This window comes from Rhinoderma darwinii, chromosome 12 (assembly GCF_050947455.1).
Source record: "Rhinoderma darwinii isolate aRhiDar2 chromosome 12, aRhiDar2.hap1, whole genome shotgun sequence".
NCBI classification, from domain to species: domain Eukaryota; kingdom Metazoa; phylum Chordata; class Amphibia; order Anura; family Rhinodermatidae; genus Rhinoderma; species Rhinoderma darwinii.
Genome location: NC_134698.1, coordinates 14,504,059 through 14,525,348, shown reverse-complemented (window position 1 = coordinate 14,525,348; position 21,290 = coordinate 14,504,059). Strand labels below are relative to the sequence as shown.

Below are 21,290 nucleotides of genomic sequence, written 5' to 3'. Positions count from 1 at the left end.
CAGAAGCTGGCGTAAGTTTATAAACCTACTCCATTTTGAAGCTGGAGTATATTTGACTTTCTGGCGCTCGGACCGTCGGAGATGCGCCTAATTTATTAAGAGACGTGCGCATCTTTCTCAAGCGCTCATTGGATTAAGACTGGTGTCTGAACGCCCAATACATTTCTCCCATTGTGTGTCTTCTATTCATTTATCTGCTCCTAGTAAAAATAATTTCCGTTAAATTCGGTCCCTGTGATTTGAATATTGTGACAGTGTCCAGGGCACACGGAATATGTCTTACAATCACGGAAAATGTTTTTTAGCCCGATCTGTTCTCTGTCGAGTCTTTGACCTCGGTCTCCTGCATGACGGCTGTACAGAGGCACTCGGAGTCCCAGCAGTTATGGATTTCAGAACCACACGGTGTGCTGCCATATGATGCTCCATACAACTCTATTACAGACGTACGGATGTAGTAATCCTTATCTGGACTCTGATGACTTGCTGCAGCGGGAGAACCTATCCTGTAAGCCATTGAAAAAGTCAAGTTAAAGTTTCTATACTATGTATCTAACACATTAAAAGTTAAAGATCTCTATATCTGTATTCTCCGATAGCAGCGTTTTTTTGTTTTTTTTTGCTTTTTGTTTTTTTTTCCTTGGCCTGTTTTCCATTGTCATAGCGACGCATCCCTCTGTTCTCCGTACGGTCCGGCCTCCTGGGATGTCGCTGCAGCCCATGTGACCGCTGAAGCCTGTGATTGGCTGCAGCAGTCACATGGGAAGAAACTTCATCCCAGGAGGCCGGACCGTACGGAGAACAGAAGAAAGTGTCGCTACGACAATGCTTGGGGGTAAGTATTAATCTTTTTATTATTTTTAGTTTTTTTTTTGTTTTGTGTTTTTATCGAAATAGCGATTTTATTTTTTTGAAGGCGGAATCGCAGCTTTTTCGCCACAAAAATCGCAACATTTGCTAATTGTGCTGTATTTTACCTCCCATTGGATTCAACGGGGGAAACCCGTAACAAGAGCGATGAATCCACATCATACACTGACATACTGCGCATTAAAAAAAACACCGCAGGTTAATTTATTGTTTTTTCTACATATTTTTCCGCAGCGTGTGGGTGTGATTTGTACAAATCTCATCCACTTTACTGCTTCTGTAATACAGGGCGGATTTTCCACAATGAAATCCATTGCCCCATAGACACCTGGTTGATGTATTATGGCTCTGTACTACCCGATGCTGTAATATGGTCGTGTGCATGAGCCTATACAGTACTGTATGTATGTGCTGCTTACATTGAAGTCTATGGGTACAGAGTGCGGCCTACAGAGTGCGGCCTACAGAGTGCGGCCTACAGAGTGCGGCCTACAGAGTGCGGCCTACAGAGTGCGGCCTACAGAGTGCGGCCTACAGAGTGCGGCCTACAGAGTGCGGCCTACAGAGTGCGGCCTACAGAGTACGGCCTACAGGACCAGAGAGTGTTAATGGTGGACTAGGAGCCCAGTCCGAATTTGCTAGAGCCAAGCGTTTTTAGACCTTCAGGCTTAAGTAACTTAAGAGGTTTTCCACCTTCTGACAACTGATTACCTATACACCGGATAGGTCATCCGTATATGATCGGTGGGGGTCCGGACCCCACACCGTTAAGCCGCTCCGGTGGCCTGCGGGCACTGGATGTCTTTGCACAGTATGCAGTGTCCGTAGCTGGAAGCAGTTGGCTCCATACATAGCATAGCGGCTGTGCTGCAGCTGTGCTCCTATTGAATACAGTACTGCAGCTCGGCCGCTATACCGTGACCGGAGTTATCTGCTTCCGACATAGACATCCGGTGCCTGGAGGCAGCCAGAGCAGCTGATCGGTGCAGGCTTTGGGTGTTGGACCCACACGATCATCCGGTGGATAGGTCATCAGTTGTCCGTGCCTGGACAACCCCTTTAAGTTCTCATTTCTTACGTTCCAATATACACAGGCAGATTACTATAGATATAGCAACAGAGATCTTCATCCCACTCACCTTTTTCATGGCCATTACGGACATGTTCTATCTTTCCACGGATCGGAGACTCGGACCATTTTTCCCCGACCCGATTCACCCGCTAAAGTGAATGGGTCCGTAAAGACTATCGGGTGCCACTCGAATGCCGTCAAAAACGGCCCGAGTGGCACAACAGTTGTCTGCATGAGACCTTATTCTTTCCACAACTTATAGAGGTAAGAGGCCATTTAGCTTTCGGACTCCCCTATTGACTCATCGGGACTATACTGCCCAATGGGGGCGCCACTTTTTGTCTCGTCGCAGTAATTTGTGTGCAGCAGAGCCTGACCATACGTGAGTGTATTGCTCGCAGAGACCCCCTTTAATCCATACATACTACCTCTGCACTGAAGCCGTCTCTGCTTTATGGGTAGCCCAGTATATTTTTGACGTGCTCTTGGTGGGTTTGTTTTCTGCGCATTTTTGCAGAGATAATTGTGAGTACACAAGACCTGTTTGGACAGGTTTAATGTACAGCCAGGTTAAAAACGCAAGACCCTGACAGGGAGTGATCAGTCTGAGAGTCTACAGCACAGGAATGGCCCGGAGATCTTTGCTGGTACATTTAGCCGGCGTAGCATTGTTGGTCCTCTTACCTTTTGGGTCCTTCAGGCCGATTTCAGAAGAAATAATAGATGCCGCCAACGTCTCATCTGCGGAAATCAATGTAAATCCTGTGCTGCAGCCCCGTGGAAGGAAACCAGAGGCCGTAGCCCAGATCAGTTCGGAGGAATTCAAACTTGCAGCGGTAAGAATTGTATATGTATGAAATGTATATCGGACATACGAGGGGGGCATGGAAGTAGGAGACAACTCATTCATTTGGCGTCTAACTCTTTGGTATTACATTGGGCACTACTTGTTGAGATAATGTAGTTGGTAAAATCACTCATAACCCGTGATATAACTTGAGCTACAAATTCAACTCGGCTACATCTGTATTAACGAGACGGAAAACTTTGCTAACAAATATGATGTATACTGCAGTATTTGGCCAGCAGCCTTCCGGCTTATCAACTCACATAAGGGATATATGGGAATATTGGTCGCCAATGACCGTTATTGGGATGGCGGTGGCAGCGACTGTCATGCTGACATAATACTCACTACTCCGACACTGTGAGCCAGCGGCCATCTTCACAGTGCAGGCAGCAGAAGCTCACGTCGGCACTATGTACCACCAGCGTAACGTGAATCTCCTGGGCCTCAATGCAAAACATGTACCATTTATAATACTGGTGTCTTATATGGCAGTGGGGGTGCAATTGCTACCTCTGCACCCCCTATATGTTCACCTCCAAGCATAAGGGACCTGTCATGGTAAATTCTAGCATGAAGTCATGAGCACTGCCTAACCAGCTCAGCGCTTCAAAATCTGGATCACTAATGAATAACCACGTGGGTGTTCCCCTTTAAGAATGTATTGTCCATATACTATAAACGACCATTTTTCTAGGCTTAATGACCGCTAAAACGTCGCATATTTTATTTTACCAATTTTGTTTAATATATATTTTTAACAATCGAATTGACATTTTAACTACATGCTCGTCATGATATCAGGATTTGTTGCCTGAGGTTTTACATAGGACTGCATGTAACCGGGTACCGTCACGTAATCACAGTGTACAAAAAATGCGGCCTCTGCTACATCTGTATGTTAACGTAGGGTTTGATAATATGGTGTCAGGATTCTGTAGCCTCAGGGCACAGATTATTCTATTAGAATGTGGACGTCTATAGGACAGATTGTGACTTAAAGGAACATTCCATGTACGGCCTCCCCTCTTATTCCCCGCTTTATGTAAGGAGACATGTACATCTTCACGCTGCGGTGACGTTATACAATATACTTTTAAAATGCATTTTAGTGCAATCCGCAGTTTTGATCTTGCAAAACTGGTGACCGCGGCAGATAGGACTTTCAGGGGTGGTGGAGCAGGTGACCACCGACTGGGGAACTACATTTCCCAGAAGCCCTCTGCGTGTCCTCCCGGCTCCTACAGAGAGAGATCCACTGTAGGAACATAGCGGATGTCACTGAGCATGCTCGACCGACCGCTACAGAACTACAGGCGGCCGTAGCCAGTAATAATGAGGTAAAAACACTCACTCAGCAACAAGGGGGAACTTTGGGGGGTTTTTGAATGTATTTGGACATATTACACATTATTAATTTTACAAAAGGGGAACAGCGGGCCTTACCTTTGATAGTGGTAATACCCTTTAAATTAATGAACTTATGTCTTCATGCAGTCACCACTAGAGGGAGCATACAGATGTAGCAACCTTCAACTTGACTTTAACACGTTAAAGGGAACCTGTCACCAGCATTTCTCCTATTAAACTCTACTCGCCCCTCGCTGTGCAGAATTCATTGCCGTTATCCCCGCTCCTAAACTCCTCCGACCATAAATAACGGTCTGCAAATATTTTGCGCTTTTTATGGTAACTGCCGAAAACTGTACCGCCATCAATGCCGAGATCTCGTTAAAGATCACGCGCATGCGCCCATCATGTATGGTCCGATATCCTTCCCTGCTTCGTCCAGGCCTCAAATCTAGTTACTGCGCATGCGCCGCTATGGTGTCCCATTATGCGCACGCACCAGAACAGGACATTGATGAGCAAGTGCGGGATTTCGTGTGGGCTGGGGAGAGGCGAGGAGCTGTCAATCAAAAGTAAGGAGGCTGGGTTAACTCGGAAAGGCTTGAGGAATGAAGATATGACTTTTATTCTCATTAGAATATAGCGCAGGAATACTAAAGGTACAGAGCTACTTAGGGGATAATTATAGGTTATATAGAAATTATTTTTCCCCCACTTCCACCAGGTATTGCTGGTTTAATAGGTGAAATGCTGGTGACAGGTTCTCTTAACATTTTAACTTTAACGTGACTTTTTCAATGGCTTATGTGATAACTTGCTGCAGCAAGTTATCAGAGTCAAGATAAGGATTACATTACACTTAATAACACAATATGCAATAAGCTCCCTCTAGTGGTAGCTGCAGGCACACAGAATTGTATTATTTAACTGTCTATGCAGGGCATTTGATGCCCTGTATGTGAAAAATGGAGCCCTCGCCACGATAAAAATATATTAAGGAATTAATCGGCACAAAGCTTTGAACCTATGTCAAAGCCGGGTATGGTAAGTATGGAGTGGGCTCATGGGCTGAGCCTGCTCCATACAACGTGGGTGTCGGCTGTATGTTACAGCCAACAGTTCACAGTAATGAGCGGGATCCCGCTTGTTTAACCCATTAAATGCCGCAGTCAATAGCGACCGCAGCGTTTAAATAATTAGGGGGTCACCCCATCTTCCGAACAGCTCATCGCCCCCCTGCGACGCAATCACAAGGTGCTGATGGTTGCTATTGCAGCCTGGGGGCCTAATGAAGGCCCCCAAGTCTACCATATTTGTGCTCCTATTAAGCCCTACAGCATTGTAATAAAATAAAATGAACATAATTTGAATCGTTGCATCCCTAAAAGTCAGAAATATTTTAATATAACATTATTTAACCCGCATGGTGTACGACGTAAAGAATTAACCCACTAGAATTGCTGTTTTTTGGTCACCTCATCTCCCACTAAAAATGTAATAAAAAACGATCAAATCTCGCATGTGTCATGGCCGTGGTCGTGGACTGCCGCCGATCCTTACCTGGCGACTCCTGTGACCACAGTCCGTTGTCTTCCTGCCGGCATCTCTCTTCAAGGAGACGCCTGCACTCGTGGCCGGCGGTAAGATGCGCGTGCGGCCCCGGTTTTAAAGGGCCAGCGTGCGCACATTTTTAAAGTTCCCTATTCAACCCCTGCCCATCCTGGACTATAAGAAGGGCTCCGCCATTCCACTCCCTGCCTGAGCGTTGTTGTAGTTTTCCCATGTCTGTATTGCAAATGGTCCCTTAGTGTTTTCCTGCTCCCAGTGTTCCCTTGTCCTGCCTCCTATATCCTGTATCCCGTGCTGTGCCTTGTTCCAAGCCTGTATAGTACCTGAGCCGTACCTTGCCTTGCCTGCTGGAATCCTCCACGTCAGCTGTCGTCTGTCATTCGGGATACTATCCGCCACGTCTGCCGCAACCCACCACCTCCAGCCCCATCTGTGTCCGAGCCCTTACCGCCATCCGGACTATCCCAGGTACCCGTGTGCTACACTCGTGACAGCATGTATCCTAAAATGTAACCAATAAAAAATCTACAGCTTATCGTGCAAAAAATAAGCCCTCGTGCTGCTTAATCGACGGAAAAATAAAATTTTTATGTCTCTCAGAAGTTGATGACACAAAATAAATTTTCGTTTTTACAGTTAGTTTTTTCCATGTAACAGTAGTAAAATATAAAAAAAAAAATTGGTATCGCCGTAATCTTTTTGGCCTGTAGAATAAAGTTAACATGTTGTTGTTTTAATTGCATGGCGAATGCTGTAACAATAAAGCGCAAAAAAACAATGGAGGAATCGCTGTTTTTGTTTTTTTTCATTTTCTTCGAAAACAAAATTGTATTTTCCCGTTTAAATGGTGCCATGAAAAACTACAACTCGTCTTGCAAAAATCAGGCCCTCATAGGGCTATATCGACACAAAAATCTAAAAAAGTTGTGGCTTTTGGAAGATGGAGAAAAAAATTCAAATGAAAATCTAAAAACTGACTGCGGCGGGAAGGGGGTTTTAAAGAGGATATGTCAGTATACATTATTAAATAGATCTCTTAGGTTCTATTCACACGACAGGGCCTGAGTGTCGGCTGAAAAAAAACCGGCTGTTTTGGTCCGCTTTTCTCAGCCATTTTGCATCCATTCCGTTTCCGTTCCGGTCGTGTTTCCGTTTTTAATGGCCGAATTTGACCCATTTTGCATCAGTTTTTTTCCCTGTCCGTTTTAAAAACGGATACATTTTAATTTGTACATTTTTTGCCACACATTTCCCTCTGTAGATAATGCCACACACTGCCCTCTGTAGATACTGCCACAGCCCCCCTGTAGGTAGTGCCACACAGCCCTCCTGTAAGTAGTGTCACACAACCCCCTGTAGGTAATTCCACACAGACCACTGTAAGTAAAGCCATACAGCCCCCCCTGTAGGTAATGCCACACAGCCCCCCTGTAGGTAATGCCACACAGCCCCCCTGTAGGTAGTGCCACACAGCCCCCTGTAGGTAATGGCACACAGCCCCCCTCTAGGTAGTGCCACCCACACAGCCCCCCTGTAGGTAATGCCACACAGCTCCCTTTTACATAGCACCCCCCCCCCCCCATAGATGGCACCCCCTACCTTTCTGTAGATGGAGCCACTGTAGGGGACCGTTCCAGGTGAAGTCCCTGACTTCAATGTTCATATATGGAGAGTGAAGTCAAGGACTTCTCCTGGAGCGGAAACACCGGCCACAGTGCCGGGGATTCCGTTTCAGGAGTAGGGGACCGTGCCAGGAGAGGTCCCTGACGTGACTGTCCATATATACACAGTGAAGTTAGGGACTTCTCCTGGAGTGGAATCCCCGCCCACAGCTTAGGCAATGCTGTGGCCAGGGATTGGGGATTCCGCTCCTACAGGTAGCAAAAAAATAACCCCTCCTCCTCACATGCACTTTGCACTGTGGGAAGGAGAAGAGAGCGAACGAGCGGCAGAAAGCTCGGCCGCCACTCGGATCACATCCGAGTGACAGCCATGCTTTACACGGCCCCATAGACTTTCTGTGCGGAACGTGTGGCCGGGAGAACGGCTGAAAATAGGGCATGTGAGTAGCCCCATTTGAAATCTATTGTTCCTACTGCGGCCGTGTGGCGGTCGTTCAAAAACGTCCGTCACACGGCTGGGAATCCCTGTCATGTGAATAGGGCCTTAGATCTGATGAAGCTGGTGTACTTACCATGTAAGAAAGGCTACATAATCCTTTCTCAAAGTTTTCCTGCCAGACCACGTACTGTATATGCCTGATGTAATCCTAATCTCCTCCCACCTATAAGCTCCTATGAGTGTCCCTCCTCCCCCACACCATGATGAAGTCTTGCACATGCTCAGTACAAGCTGCGGTCTCCCTAGAGATGTTGGTTTATCCATCGCAATTTGGTCCTTTTCGCTCACATCCATACATTTCCCCTTTTTTCCTTCTTCTAACACCTCAACTTCAAGAAGTGACTATTCACCTGCTGACTAATATATCCAACCCCTTGTCAAGCGCCATTATAACCAGATCATCAATGTCATTCACTTCGTCGCTTTAACGGTGTATGTTGGTTAGAGAATAGATTGCAGGCATTCTTTGATTTTCCAGTTTTGTCGCCCACCAGGACTATCTGATAGACTTTGGCTATCTCCCTGATGAGAACTTCACAGATTATGCTGTTCCCGATACTCCATCTATCCCAGAAGACCAGTTGCCGGAAGAGTTCATCAGTGGATTGGAATGGTTCCAGAGACAGAACGGGCTAACAGTCACCGGTAAGCAGCACTGACTACAGCAGGGATAGTCCAGGGGTCAGCAATTTTCGGCACTCCAGCTGTTGTGAAACTACAACTCCCAGCTAAAGGCTGTCAGGGCATGCTGGGAATTGTAGTTTTACAACAGCTGGAGTGCCGAAGGTTGCTGACCCCTGGACTACATTCAAACCTTACTGAGATGACCACCCAAAATTGCAGTAAAAGCTTCTTCTAGAGGGTCGGTCTTGTACAGAATCCATTGAAGAGCTTTCCATGTCCTATATATGTTATGTATAGCCATAGGCTGTGTCGGGTATGGCAGCAGACCCCTGTATTTTATCTCCTACAACCCCTCTAACTTCCCGGCAGAGACAACCACACTGACCGACTTTTCCTTTTACTTTCTCCAGGTCGATTGGATGATGAAACTAGTGAGGCGATGAAGCTGCCTCGCTGTGGCAAGCATGAGCAGCGCATGTCATATAATGTGGGCGCCAAGTGGAAGAAAAATACTCTAACTTACAAAATCATTAACACTACAGCTCTGCTACCGGACAAACTTGTCAGAGAAGAGTTAGTTAAAGCCCTGAAGGTACGACACGCTGCAATAAACGAATATTTCAAAATGAACACATGTAAAAGCAAGCGTCTTTATATTGGATCTTCATTACCTTGTTTTGTTGCCTTATTTTTCAGATTGTTTTTACCTTCCTGGCAGTTTGACTGCTGTTGATGGATCTTTCAAATAGCCTGGTTAACAAATTAATTATCTAATACCTACATTGGGCATTCCTATGTCAAAGGAGTACTCATTATATGATGTTATGGGATTTTTTTAGGATGTGCCATAACGTGATCAATGGGGGTCCAACCTCATCTCTGGGACCCCCGTGGATCCTGAGAACGAGGGCAGAAGTTTCTTTGGCCTTAAAGGGGTTGTCCCAAGATTAATTGTTATCCCCTAACCACAGGATATTTGATAACATGCTGATCGGTGGAGGTCCGACAGCTGGAACCTCCACCGATCATGAGAACGGGGGTACCGCTTCTACAAATAAATGGAGCGGCAGGTTGCTGCTCTATGGCACTGCAGGAGATAGCCGAGCGCTGGCTGTACTCGGCTATCTCTGGCAGTCCCATAGACAGTGAATGGAGTGGCAGTGCGCATGCTCGATCTGGCGCTCCATTCATTCGGAGAAACGTCAGTTCTCGTGATCTGTGGGTGTCCCAGAAGTCGGACCCCCAACAATCAGCTTGTAATACCCTATCCTGCGGTTAGGGGATAACATTTAATCTTAGGACAACCAGTTTTAACACTGACAGAGGCTCTCCCAGCCACAAACTGCAGGGAACTACAAGTGAATGGGGCTGTGATGTAGTTCCCTGCACAGTGGGTGGCTAGGCGCACCGCTGTGCAGAGAAAAACTTTGAAGTAGCCCCTTGGTTCTGAGGATTGGTGGGAGTCCCGGAAGTCGGATCCCATGGCATATCCTAGCGATATGCCATAGAGTGTAATAGTGGGAAAATTACTTTAATAAACAGCGCTGCAGGGGGTGCTAAGAGATAATAAGTTACCACTGTGTTCCCAATTCAACAAAACCGAGGAGTATGCAGATTCCCTCACGAACACCGTCAACCTTTTATTTTGTATTTTTTTTGGGGGTTCTATGCGGGTGATTGTTGGCCAGAAATTATTTCCATCCCAATATAGATTAGACATCGGTAGCAGAAAAAAAATAAATTCTGGGGAATAATCGATCTTATAGTCCAGTATTAGTATTGCGTAGGGCCTGTTCATATCTGTGTTTGGCTTTCCGTTGTTCTGCTTCGTCAGAAGAGCAGAACAAAGCAAATACCGGAAGCGCCGCTTCCGTTGACGGACAGAGACAGCCGGCGTCCTACAGAACCCACTGACTTTCATAGGTTCCGTTGGGGAGTCTGTGGTTTTACTTTACTGGAAACCGGAGCGGAACATGCTGTGCTATTGTTTCCGGTATCTTTGGCTGGATCTGTGACGGAGGCCCCTAACGGAACCACCAACGAAGATGTGAACAGGCCCTTAGAGGACTTGCACGCCCGTCATGTTTACTTCATTCAAAATTCTAGCAGGTCCTCTTTGTGGTGTTATTGAGCCAATCAACCCCTCACAACAGGACGCCATTGTGTTTTGAAAAGACTTAATCGAGACACATATTGGAAATAACAGATCCATCAACAGCAGATTGTTGACAGCTTCCAAATAGCAAAAGCACATTTTCTTCTACACTCTACAGTGGAAAAACAAACTGTAAACTGCTATGTGTTTTCCCGAATATTGTTGGGTGGCCATGTAGCCCATCAGTCAGCGAGACAGGTCTGTTGTATGAATGTCCTACTCGTATCCTTCGCTTTATATGTTATTGCTGCTTGTTTACAGGTCTGGGAGAGTGTCTCTCCACTGAAATTTATTGAAGTTGGTATCAATAAAACAGCGGACATTGATATGTTCTTCGTGACTGGATGGCATAACGATGGGGAGAGGAACGCCTTTGATGGCCCAGGTCGTGTTCTAGGCCATGCATTCATGCCCCCGGTCAGCAAATCTATGAAATCCATTGATGGAGACTTACATCTTGATAATGATGAGAAGTGGTCAATTAATGAAAAAAAAGGTGACTTTACACTAATGTGATTCGATCGATCAATCTATTCTATCTACATTGCATGTTTTATATGCTTGCAAATCTCCAGTTTATAGATACAATAATTTTTTTTTTCTAGAACTAAACTTCTACGGCTGTCTATGGAAATTAGGGATTAATCTGTTTAGATACTCCACTATAGATACTTTTGTGGTCCTCACCTGGATAATTAAAATAGAATGTGTAATTTGGAGTAGAATGTAAAAATTTCAATCTCTTATCTAAATCTCACTGAGCTGAAACCTGTGCTTTCCATGTCTTAAGGGTTCCCACAAAAAAGTTTCTATTACCTGATGTAACATTCACACCTTCAACACAAGCAATCTGATCGTGATAATGAGGGATTAAGGTGCCCGTACACCATGCGGCCAAGCGCCAGTAATAGTACAGGTGAAGCATGTGCTTCAACTGTACATGCCGTGAACCCACGTACGGTCTTTGCTGAGTGGTTCTTGACCGCTCAAATTGTGTACGGGCACCCTAATACTTCACCACTCAATCTCCTAATTCCCTTTAATTCTCAGTCTACAAATCAAGTATGTATCATAACCCTAGACACCTTTCCATCTATATATATATATATATATATATTATATATTTATAGAGAGAGAGAGACTTCTGTTCAAACAAGAAAGTGCCTTACCATATTGATCCACAATGACCATGTTAGTGGTATTTCTATAGGACTTGGGATCCATTTCTTTCCACATCTTAAAAATAATGTTACAACCTCGCCATATGTAAATTATGGTATACAAAGCTAAAATAGTTTGTCCTCTGGGGTGAAAAGAAAGGTCCAGATTCTAACGTTTTTGACATTGAATGTCATTGACATTTTCATTTCTATGCCGTTTTAGGTGTGAACCTTCTGCAAGCTGCTGCCCATGAGCTTGGACACTCCTTAGGGCTGGATCACTCCACCATTCCCGGAGCTCTAATGGCCCCAACTTACAAAGGCTACAAGCCATTATTCCAGCTTCATAAAGATGACATAGAAGCAATCCAATCGCTGTATGGAAAGCCTCCAGTGAAGACTAATCCAAGTCCATCTTCCGTTCCATCAGGAAGTGCCTCAAAAACCGTTACACCCAGTGCTGGGAAAAAGAACGTTACTTCTAATGTCAAAGTGGTAGGAGACAAGGGAGACCCTAAAAAGCAGTCTATAGTCAAGTTATGTAGTGACGAATCAATTGACACTTTTGTATCTACGAAGGACGGTTATATTTACTTATTCAAAGGTAAGTGTGGTCAAATCTAACTTGCCGTGAAGAGTATTTTTAACTTTGGCGAGCCCACCCGACGTTGGAATTGCTTATGTCTTTCATGTGGATCTTCTTAAAGATTATGATCATACATTAGTCAATAAGAACTGCAAGATACAGAGAAATTATCAATTTCACATGTGAGATATACCGGTGATATTATTATGGACACTCTTGGAAGGCTTTATACTTTTTTTTATTGTACTTTGTGGGGTTTTTCTACTTTCAGCACTTGGTATAAGACAATAGAGGACGTGCTTAACATGACTTTATCATTTATAGGTGAATATTTCTGGGATCTTAGCCATGGGAAACTACCAATGACACCAAAAAAGAAAAACCCACAGCTGATATCTACAAAATGGAAAGAGCTTCCATCATCAATCGATGCATCAGTTAGAATGCAAAACGCAGCAGCAGATCAAGATGGGAAAATCTTTTTTTTCAAGGTATTTTGATCATTGTCTGGTATCTTTCTAAATCTTGATATTCTTTGGATTGCGTGGATTGACACTTCATGCTACAGATAAAGCAGAAATCCACGTGAGAGTGACCTTCTGACATATCATAGAGACATGTCAGAAGACCACTTTCGTGGCGTTAATATCCCGATTTCCAAAATTACAGAGCGTTTCTTAGCGGGACGTGTCATTTTTAATTGGATTTTTTTAAGGGGCATTTTCCCCCGAGGAACCTAGTTGTGGTGTATTTCTAGCTACTTGTAAGCCAAAACCAGGAGTGAGTCCAAAACATGGAAGAGGTGAAATATTTCTATTATACTTTTTACCTCTGTGTAGGTTCCACACCTGGTTTTGGATTACAAATACTGAACCAAAATACTGCCATGTGAAAGAGACCTTAGGGTAAGTTCACACTAGTCGGATTTGCTGCGGAAAGCTCTGCAGAAAATCTGACCCATGTTTCACAGGGAATTCCGGCCAAAAGTCCACACCAAATAGTGTTTGATTTGGTGCAGATTTTCGTCCGTATATGCCGGGCAAGGGGAAAATAAAAAAAATGCCATACTCGCCTCTTCTTGCGCTCCGAAGCGAAGAGTCCCAGATTCCCTGGCTGGTCTCTGTGCAGCCAACCTCCTGGGATGAAATTTTATCTCATGTGACTGCTGTAGCCAGGACGCATCGCTATGGGAGCGCCAGGGGAGGTGGGTATGGTATTTTTTTTTATGTGGATAAATAGCTCTTCTGCAGCAAAAATCGCAGTATTTGTTGCAAATTTTTACTTCCTCATTGAACTCAATAGTAAAAATGAGCAACAAATGCGCAACCAGTCCGCAGCACAAATTGACATGCTGCAGATTTAAAAAAATCCTCAACGCAGGTAAAATTTTGCACGAAAATTTTCGGTGGCATGTGGATGAGATTTTTAAAATCTCCTCCACTTTGCTGCTACTGTAATGCCCTGCAGATTTTCTGTCCGCAAATCCAGATGGAAAATCTGCAGCAATTACGCTATGAACATGTATGAACAAACACCGCACAACGTGAACACGAGGAATGGCAAGAAGTGTTTTTCATTTGGAGAAATAATATCAGCGGGTTATCTACAGTAGGGATTGAATATATTTTTTTGGGGGGGTGGGGGGAGGGGATCTTAAAGCGACCCTCTGGTCCCGGAGAAAATGTCAACATGATTAAGGGATGTGGAGTAATATTACCTGGTGACCTCCAGTTGTGCCCCTCTACCGTTCTAAGGTCCCCTCTGTGTTGTCCCAAAATGACTACTGCGATCAGAATACGAGTCTGAGAAACTCCCACTGTTCTCGGATTGGCCAGAGCTGCTCATGTGAGAAGTTCTGTCCAATCCATGACTGTCAGTCTGGGAAGCTCTATGGCCATTTTGAGATAACACAGAGGGGAACCTAAAACAGCGGATCCACGGCATAGGGGCGCATCTGGTAATATTACTCCATATACCCTATCATATTTGAAATGTTGTACTGTGACCGGCAATGGCGCTGAGCTGCAGTACCAGGCACAGCCGCACGTAAGGACAACCTGATCCTAAGGATTTTTCCCAGAACATTGGGTGATCCATCAATAATGACTATGCCAGTGTATTAGTATCAGGATGTTTGATGGTCTGTGCTTGGTAGAGGAAAGGCAAATGATTGCTGACATGACACCGGACACATCCACCCAGGACATCACTGTCTACATGGAAATTACTGCTGATATCAACACTGTTTGCCAATGTATAGATAACACGGGAATTTATCCTCTGAACCCATTATGCAGGTTACCGGAGTGCACAACCTTGATCCTATAGTAGACCGTACAGAGCGGACCAGTCCAGCCATATCCATGTTTGTTCAGCCAGGGACTTTAACAGGTTAATAATTAACCATTCGATAAATATATGTATATTCCTAAAGGTTATATAACCTGAATGGGACCTAATACTGCCAGTTGCTTCTCAATCAAACCTCACCAGAGCCACAGTGATAAAAAAAGATTTTATAAAAAGCAAATCTAATTCTAAACTTCAGCTACTTTAAGGCCACCTCCTATCAGTCATTTCCAATTTCACCAATTTTTTTTTTTTTTTTTTTTTTAAGAGTCCAGAAAAAAAAAAATTACTTTAAATTGGAAATTTTTGTCAACGGACCTGCTGCCCCGCACCTAAATTATCTGGCCTGAATTCCGGTCCCCTGTTTTCCAAGATGGCCACCGCAGTCTCAGACTTTTATATGGACAGCTTTTTTGGAAATCTGAGATATGCCTCCACCCCCTACGATGGGCCAGCGCTGATGACGTCAGCACTGCTGGACACAGTGCCAACACAGGGGCTAATGTCATCAGTGCTCGTCCATTGGAGGGGGTGGGGTGTGTCTCAGATTTCCAAACTGGCTCTCCATAGCTAAGTCTGAGGCTTAGGCGGCCATCTTGGTTAACAGAAAACGGGACTGGAATGCAAGCCAGATCACTCAGAAGCGGGGCAGCAGATAAGTTGACTATACATTTCCAATGTATGGTCAATTATTTTTTTTAGGACTGGAGGGTCACTTTGATACTTTATAGACCAGGCTTATTTCGATTGAGGACACACTGGGACTCTCACGTTTGCACTGTGTCCATCCTCTGCTTGCCATGTAGTTGAGATACAATCCTTTGAAACCCATAGGTAATGGCCAATTATAAAAAAATTTATTTTTTTTCTCTCGATTTAGTTTAATAGTAAAAATAAAAAGTCTAAATACAAGGCCAGAATCATAGTTTTTGGCTCATATTTTTGAGCCAAAGCCAGAAGTGGGGATAAAAGAAAGGAAAGGAAAGGTATAAAGAAAAGACTGAGGCATCTCCTAATTTTGTGTCCACTTATTTGTTTGGCTCAAAAACCTGAGCACAAAACTGCATATGTGATCCTGGCCTTATACTATATAAACATACAGAAGAGAAAACCATGAAATTAGTCTCGCCTTTGTAAGGCCCCCAAAAAACGTAAAAATCGACCGTAATTACAGACCCATTCACTTCTATTGTCCACGGACACCTTCCCATTTATTAACGGGAAGGTGTCCGGGCCGTAGAAAGCCGCCACAATAGATAGGACGTGTCCTATATTTTGCATTTTACGGACCGTGCTCCCATACTCTGAAAATGTGGGTGGCTGTCTGCGCCCGGCCGTGCCCGCAGTGATTACGGGCACAGCCGTGTGCATAAGGCCTAAGGATCCAAGCACACAACCATATTTTCATCCATCTGTAAATACAGTCCTTAATACGGATCCGTAGTCCTCCGCAACGTATCTGCATATACGGAACGGCATCCGCAAATACGGTCCGTAGCGCATCCAAATGGACGGATCCGCTAAAAGCAGAAGAAAACCACAAATGATGTGCACCATCTGCAAACCTGGCATCGGCTAGCAACGCTTCCGTAATTACGGACGGTTACGGGTACACATTCGTAGCTGCCCCGTAATTACGGAAGGGCCCATAGTCTTCTCCCATCTAACCCATTGGTGGGTGATTTAAAGGGAATGTGTGATGTACTTAATTTTAGTAGTGTTATTAGATGTAGGTCTGTAGAAAAATAATGTTTTTGATATTTTTTTTCAATATTATAGCGATTTTTTTTAATTTTACTTTCCAGGAGGCGACCATATGGGAGCCACTCACTTGGTTTCTGAATTTTCTGTATAGATCATTCAGCAAGATGTGAAGTCAATTGACAGAGACATTTTATAGATTATTACAGTCTCCAGAAAGTAATGAATTACAGCCCCCCCCCCCCCCCCAAATAAAGTTGCAATTTTTATGGTGGAATCGTAGCTTTTCCGACGCAAAAATCGCATCATTTGCTATTTGTTGCGGGTGTTACCTCCCTATTCAATTCAATGGGGAAATCTCACAACAGAAAGGCAGTGAATCCGAAGCATAAAAACAAAACAAAAAAAAACACACCCCAATTTATGAACGGTTTTTCGGCAGAGTTTGTTCAAATCTCATCCACTCTTCTGCTACTGTATTAGGCTGCGGATTTTCCGCAATGAAATTCGCTTCAGAAAATTAACAGTGTTTACGCTATGTGTGGAGATAAACATAAAAAAATTGACATATGTGGTATCGCCATAATCGTACCCATAATATAAAGTGAACCTGTTCTATATGCCGCACTGTGAATTACGTAACTTGAAGAAAACAACAATGGTTAAATTGCTGGGTTTTTCAAAAAATACAACTTGTCCCTCAAAAAACAAGCCCTCATACAAGTACTCAATGAAAAAAAAAGTTACTGCTCTCAGAATGCGGCGACATAAAAACAAAAAAAATTCCTGTGGTTCTTAATACCAAAATAGTCTTGGTCCCCCAGAATACCACAGGATAGGTGATACGTATCTGATTGCTGGGGCCCCACCGCTGCTCCTCACTGACACCCCCTCCCCGCAGTAAGGAGGAGCTTGAATGCTCCTTCCTTTTCATCCACTGTCTAGAAGACTGACGGAAATAGCTGAGTACTGTCCTCCGTCAGTCCCAGCGCTGGGGCCCCCGCAATCAGACACTTATCACCTGTCCTGTGGATAGGTGATAAATATCTATTCTGGTTATACAACAAGAATGAGGTCATGGCTGTTAACCGGGTAATTTCGGAGACTTCAGTTGTTTTTTTTTTCCTGTTGTTTATTAGAATTTTTTATGTTTTTCTTTTTTGTTTTTGTTTTTTTTTACAGGGAGATCAGTACTGGAAATACGACAATGATAAAATAGAACCTGGTTATCCAAAGCTGATAACAGAAGGATTTCCGGGTATCCCTAACAGCGTTGATGCTGCATTCACCCAACCTGCGATCGTAGCGAAGGGAAGCAAAGTTATTCGGGAGGAGAGGATTTTCTTTATTAAAGGTAAAGGATTTTATTTGTGATATTACACCTCTAGGTGTCTCTAGATGAAGAGAACTGCGCTACAACTGGCATATTATTAACCCGCTTCTCCTGGGTTAATAAAGAGTTGGCGAATACTTTGCATTTTTACCCTTCATGACGGGTTTTTTGGGCCTTGATGCCCAGAGCAAAATGTAACTTTTTGGAATGCTTGTTGGGGATATTCCCCATTGGTTTCAATGGGGAAGTTAAAAACCGCAACAAATTCTACTGTTGCAGATTTTGCTGCGGATTACCTGCGTACCTGCAGCGAAATCTTCATGTCCAGAAAATAAACAGATTTTTTTTTAAAATAATAATAAAAGGACTATATTCACCTACCCTGGTGCTACCGTAGCACTGCGTCCCTGGACCCCCGTCTGGTCTCTGTACACTTGGCCTTTAGTGATGATGATGTGTCGCGTCGACATGTGACTACTGCAGCCAATCACAGCCGGTCAGATGTGCCAAAATGTCATCACAGGAGGTCAGGTGTACGAATCCCAGGGACACCTTACTACGTGAGCCCGTCCCTCTTTTTTTTTTTTTTTTTTTTTTTTTTTTTACTGCTGGCTGTTTTCCACAGCGGAAAATCTGTACGATTTTTCCACAGCAAATCCGACCTGTGTGGACATACCCTAAAAGTTACAATTTTAGTTTTTATCTACCATGATTTTTTTTTTTTCTTGTGGGACACTTTCTATTTATTTCAAATTGGAGCGTACATCATTTAATTTTGTAGGTCTCTAGGGAAAAATGGTCAAAAACACGAAATCTATTTTTACCCTTTTTTTATGTTCTGTTTTACAGTAGTTTATTCAATCCATAATATTTATCCCAAAAATGAATCCTCAAATATGTGTACATTGTGTAAGTTATGAGGTTGCTACAGTGCCAAGAGCAAAATACCCTATTTTATGTCCCAGCAGCATAGAGGTGTCCAGGTCTGACAGTAATTAACCATTAGTCCTGATACCATCATTGGGACCTGAACCTGTCAGGTCCCAATGACGGCGCCCAGACCAGAGTCTTTTTTTTTTACAGCCAGATCTGGACACTCCATGCAGCAGAAACGCTTAGATCATCGGGGTAAGGGGGACCATAATATATATATGGCAGCTCTGCAGACTGGCCCACTGCTAGTTGCTGTACATTACGTTACATGGTCCGGGAGGGGTTAAAGGAATATTCATAAAATCCCTGGTTAATCACTATCGATGCTATCAAATATGACGCTCGGCTTTGGAGTGCCCTAAGCGCCCATTGCAGGGATAATGAATTAATTGAGGGAGTCCCTAGTTCAGAAACCTCATCTATTAGGCAGAGCAGATGGTTGATAAAAAGTGTGGAGGACCCAGCATTACACATTAATTTCAATGTGGACTATGCAATGCTTCATTTCCCCTGTGGTGGCGCTGCAGAGGGATTGAACACTTCCTGCCAGGTTCCCTAAAAGACTACAGCAGATTCATGATCGTATCAGCAGCTGGACATCCTGTGATCAGCTTATCATCGATGGGCCTTTCTAACAAAATGGGATTGTCCAAAGTGGACAGTCCCAGTGGCAAGAAAAGCCAGGATCAGCGTTGGGCTCATAAATACAGCAGACTAATATACCCGCTCTATTTTATGAGCTCACTGTATTGCCTTCAGCATTATTTTACAAAGCTGTTTTTTCGTCTATAGTATTTGGCCCACAATCGCAGCGGACCTGTAGGTGTAATGTGCTGCCCTTATTAAGCCTCTTGCACACAACCGAGTTCCGATCGGGCTGTTTTTTACAGCATCCGAGTGGCGCCCGTTAGTTTTCATGGACCCATTCACTTCAGTGGGTGAATCTGGTCCGTGAAAACGGACCGAACTCTTCCATCCGTGGAAAGATTGAACATGTCTTATATTTCTACGGACCACGGACAGGACTTGGGCGGCACACACGGTTGTGTGCAAGAGGGCTTAAGGTGCAGAGGTGCTATAACTTCCTATCTTGGAATATTTATCTGATGGGGTTTGCAAACTAAGGCACTTCTATTTAGCTCAGTATTGTGAGAAAGATTGGGAATTCAAAAAAGACCCAAAAACATAAGATCCATTTGAATGGGAAGCACTCAACATGAAATATAACAATTATTTTTTTGAAGGGAAAAAATTCTATGTCTATGATCCAGTCGCCGGCAACAGCTCAAGTCCTCAGATGCTACAAGACGACTGGGTTGGCGTGAAGCTTCCCATCACCGCGGCCCTCAGCTTGAAGAACGAAATGTTCCTTATTGGCAAAAAGAAATTCCAGAAGATTCTTCTGCTCACGTACTCACAGAATCGCGTCTACGGGAACATTCACCAGGCGAAAAATCTAGATCAGCTGATTGCGTGTGAAACGACTAAGTAAACAAAGTACACGCGGTGTAATGATCGCGATCTATTAATATTAATTTCATTGATACTTTGCATGATACATTCTTTTTTCTTACAATGTTAGTAAATATAGCTCATACTTCCCATATTAAGATGGAGGTAAACGCAAAGATTTAAGCATTATTCCGCGGTTACATATTAAATAATTTCTTGTCGAGTATCTTAAAAAACTGCATATCTTTTTTTATTTTTTTATTCAGGTTGTGTCTGGCTGTTCCCGACATTGAAATGAAGTTGAAATTTATAAGATTAATAGCTTTCAGGCCATACATGTGGGTTGTCATGTGGACAAAGTATCTATATACAGTATGTGCGTGTGTGCGTGCGCGCATGCGTGTGTGTGTGTGTGTGTGTGTGTGCGTGCGTACGTACGTGCGTGCGTGTGCTTGCTGACAGTGACAAAAAGACTCGAGTCTACATTACGTGAATTCATTAACATTAAATCCATTTACATTATGAGATACAGCTCTGGAGCACAAACTGCAGCTCTAAGTAGTAAAATACTGTGCAGAAATCTGCTTTTAATACTTGTTTTGTGATATTAAAGTCAGATTTCTATGTTACAATTTTAATTTGTCGTTTTATCAAAGATTCGCACAAAGACATATCATCCATGATGACGTATGATTGGCCACTGTTAGATGCTGTGTTACTATGGAGAAAACATCAACAAGGTTGGCATTGATAGGCTGTCATGGTAATGTGATGTCATCGTGGCCTAGGATGTAATCATCTGAGCAGCAGGACCACAGCAGATGACATACTTTATAAAATTAAAACCTAGTAGAGGTCACTAAATAGTGATATAATAGTTTGCCAACATTTAGATTTTGTATCTACATGATCTTATCTATTACTGTTTATACTTTCTGGATCTGTACTATCTAAAGCTAAAACATTTTAATATGAATACAATTTTGCCTAATGCGACATCATCACCGTGTTTGGTGGTTAAAGGTGACATGGTACCTCCTGTCCTGAGGCGGTCAAGCATATATTGTACCTGCTGAGAGGAATGAATTCATCTTATCCATAGCGTTGCCAATGTGGACGAGAATTGTCAGCAAAAAGTTAAACAATTGAAAACGTGTTGGATGACCAT

At 43.6% G+C, this 21,290-nt stretch overlaps 1 protein-coding gene across 1 annotated transcript; it reads left to right on the top strand.

Moving 5' to 3' along the window:
* The first annotated feature begins 2,568 nt into the window (after positions 1–2,568).
* Positions 2,569–20,445, top strand: LOC142664410 (stromelysin-2-like). The gene is made up of 8 exons (XM_075843481.1): positions 2,569–2,778; positions 8,324–8,474; positions 8,864–9,045; positions 10,870–11,104; positions 11,992–12,372; positions 12,679–12,845; positions 17,587–17,758; positions 19,915–20,445. Exons 1-8 carry the CDS (start codon positions 2,569–2,571, stop codon positions 20,160–20,162), a joined length of 1,746 nt encoding a protein of 581 aa, XP_075699596.1. The 3' UTR covers positions 20,163–20,445.
* Positions 20,446–21,290: the final 845 nt, after the last annotated feature.

Coding starts and splice junctions, on each gene's coding strand:
- LOC142664410 (XM_075843481.1), top strand. CDS start 2,569: ATGGCCCGGAGATCTTTGCTGGTACATTTAGCCGGCGTAGCATTGTTG. Junction 9,046..10,869: donor AGTTAGTTAAAGCCCTGAAG/GTACGACACGCT, acceptor GCTTGTTTACAG/GTCTGGGAGAGTGTCTCTCC. Junction 11,105..11,991: donor GTCAATTAATGAAAAAAAAG/GTGACTTTACAC, acceptor ATGCCGTTTTAG/GTGTGAACCTTCTGCAAGCT.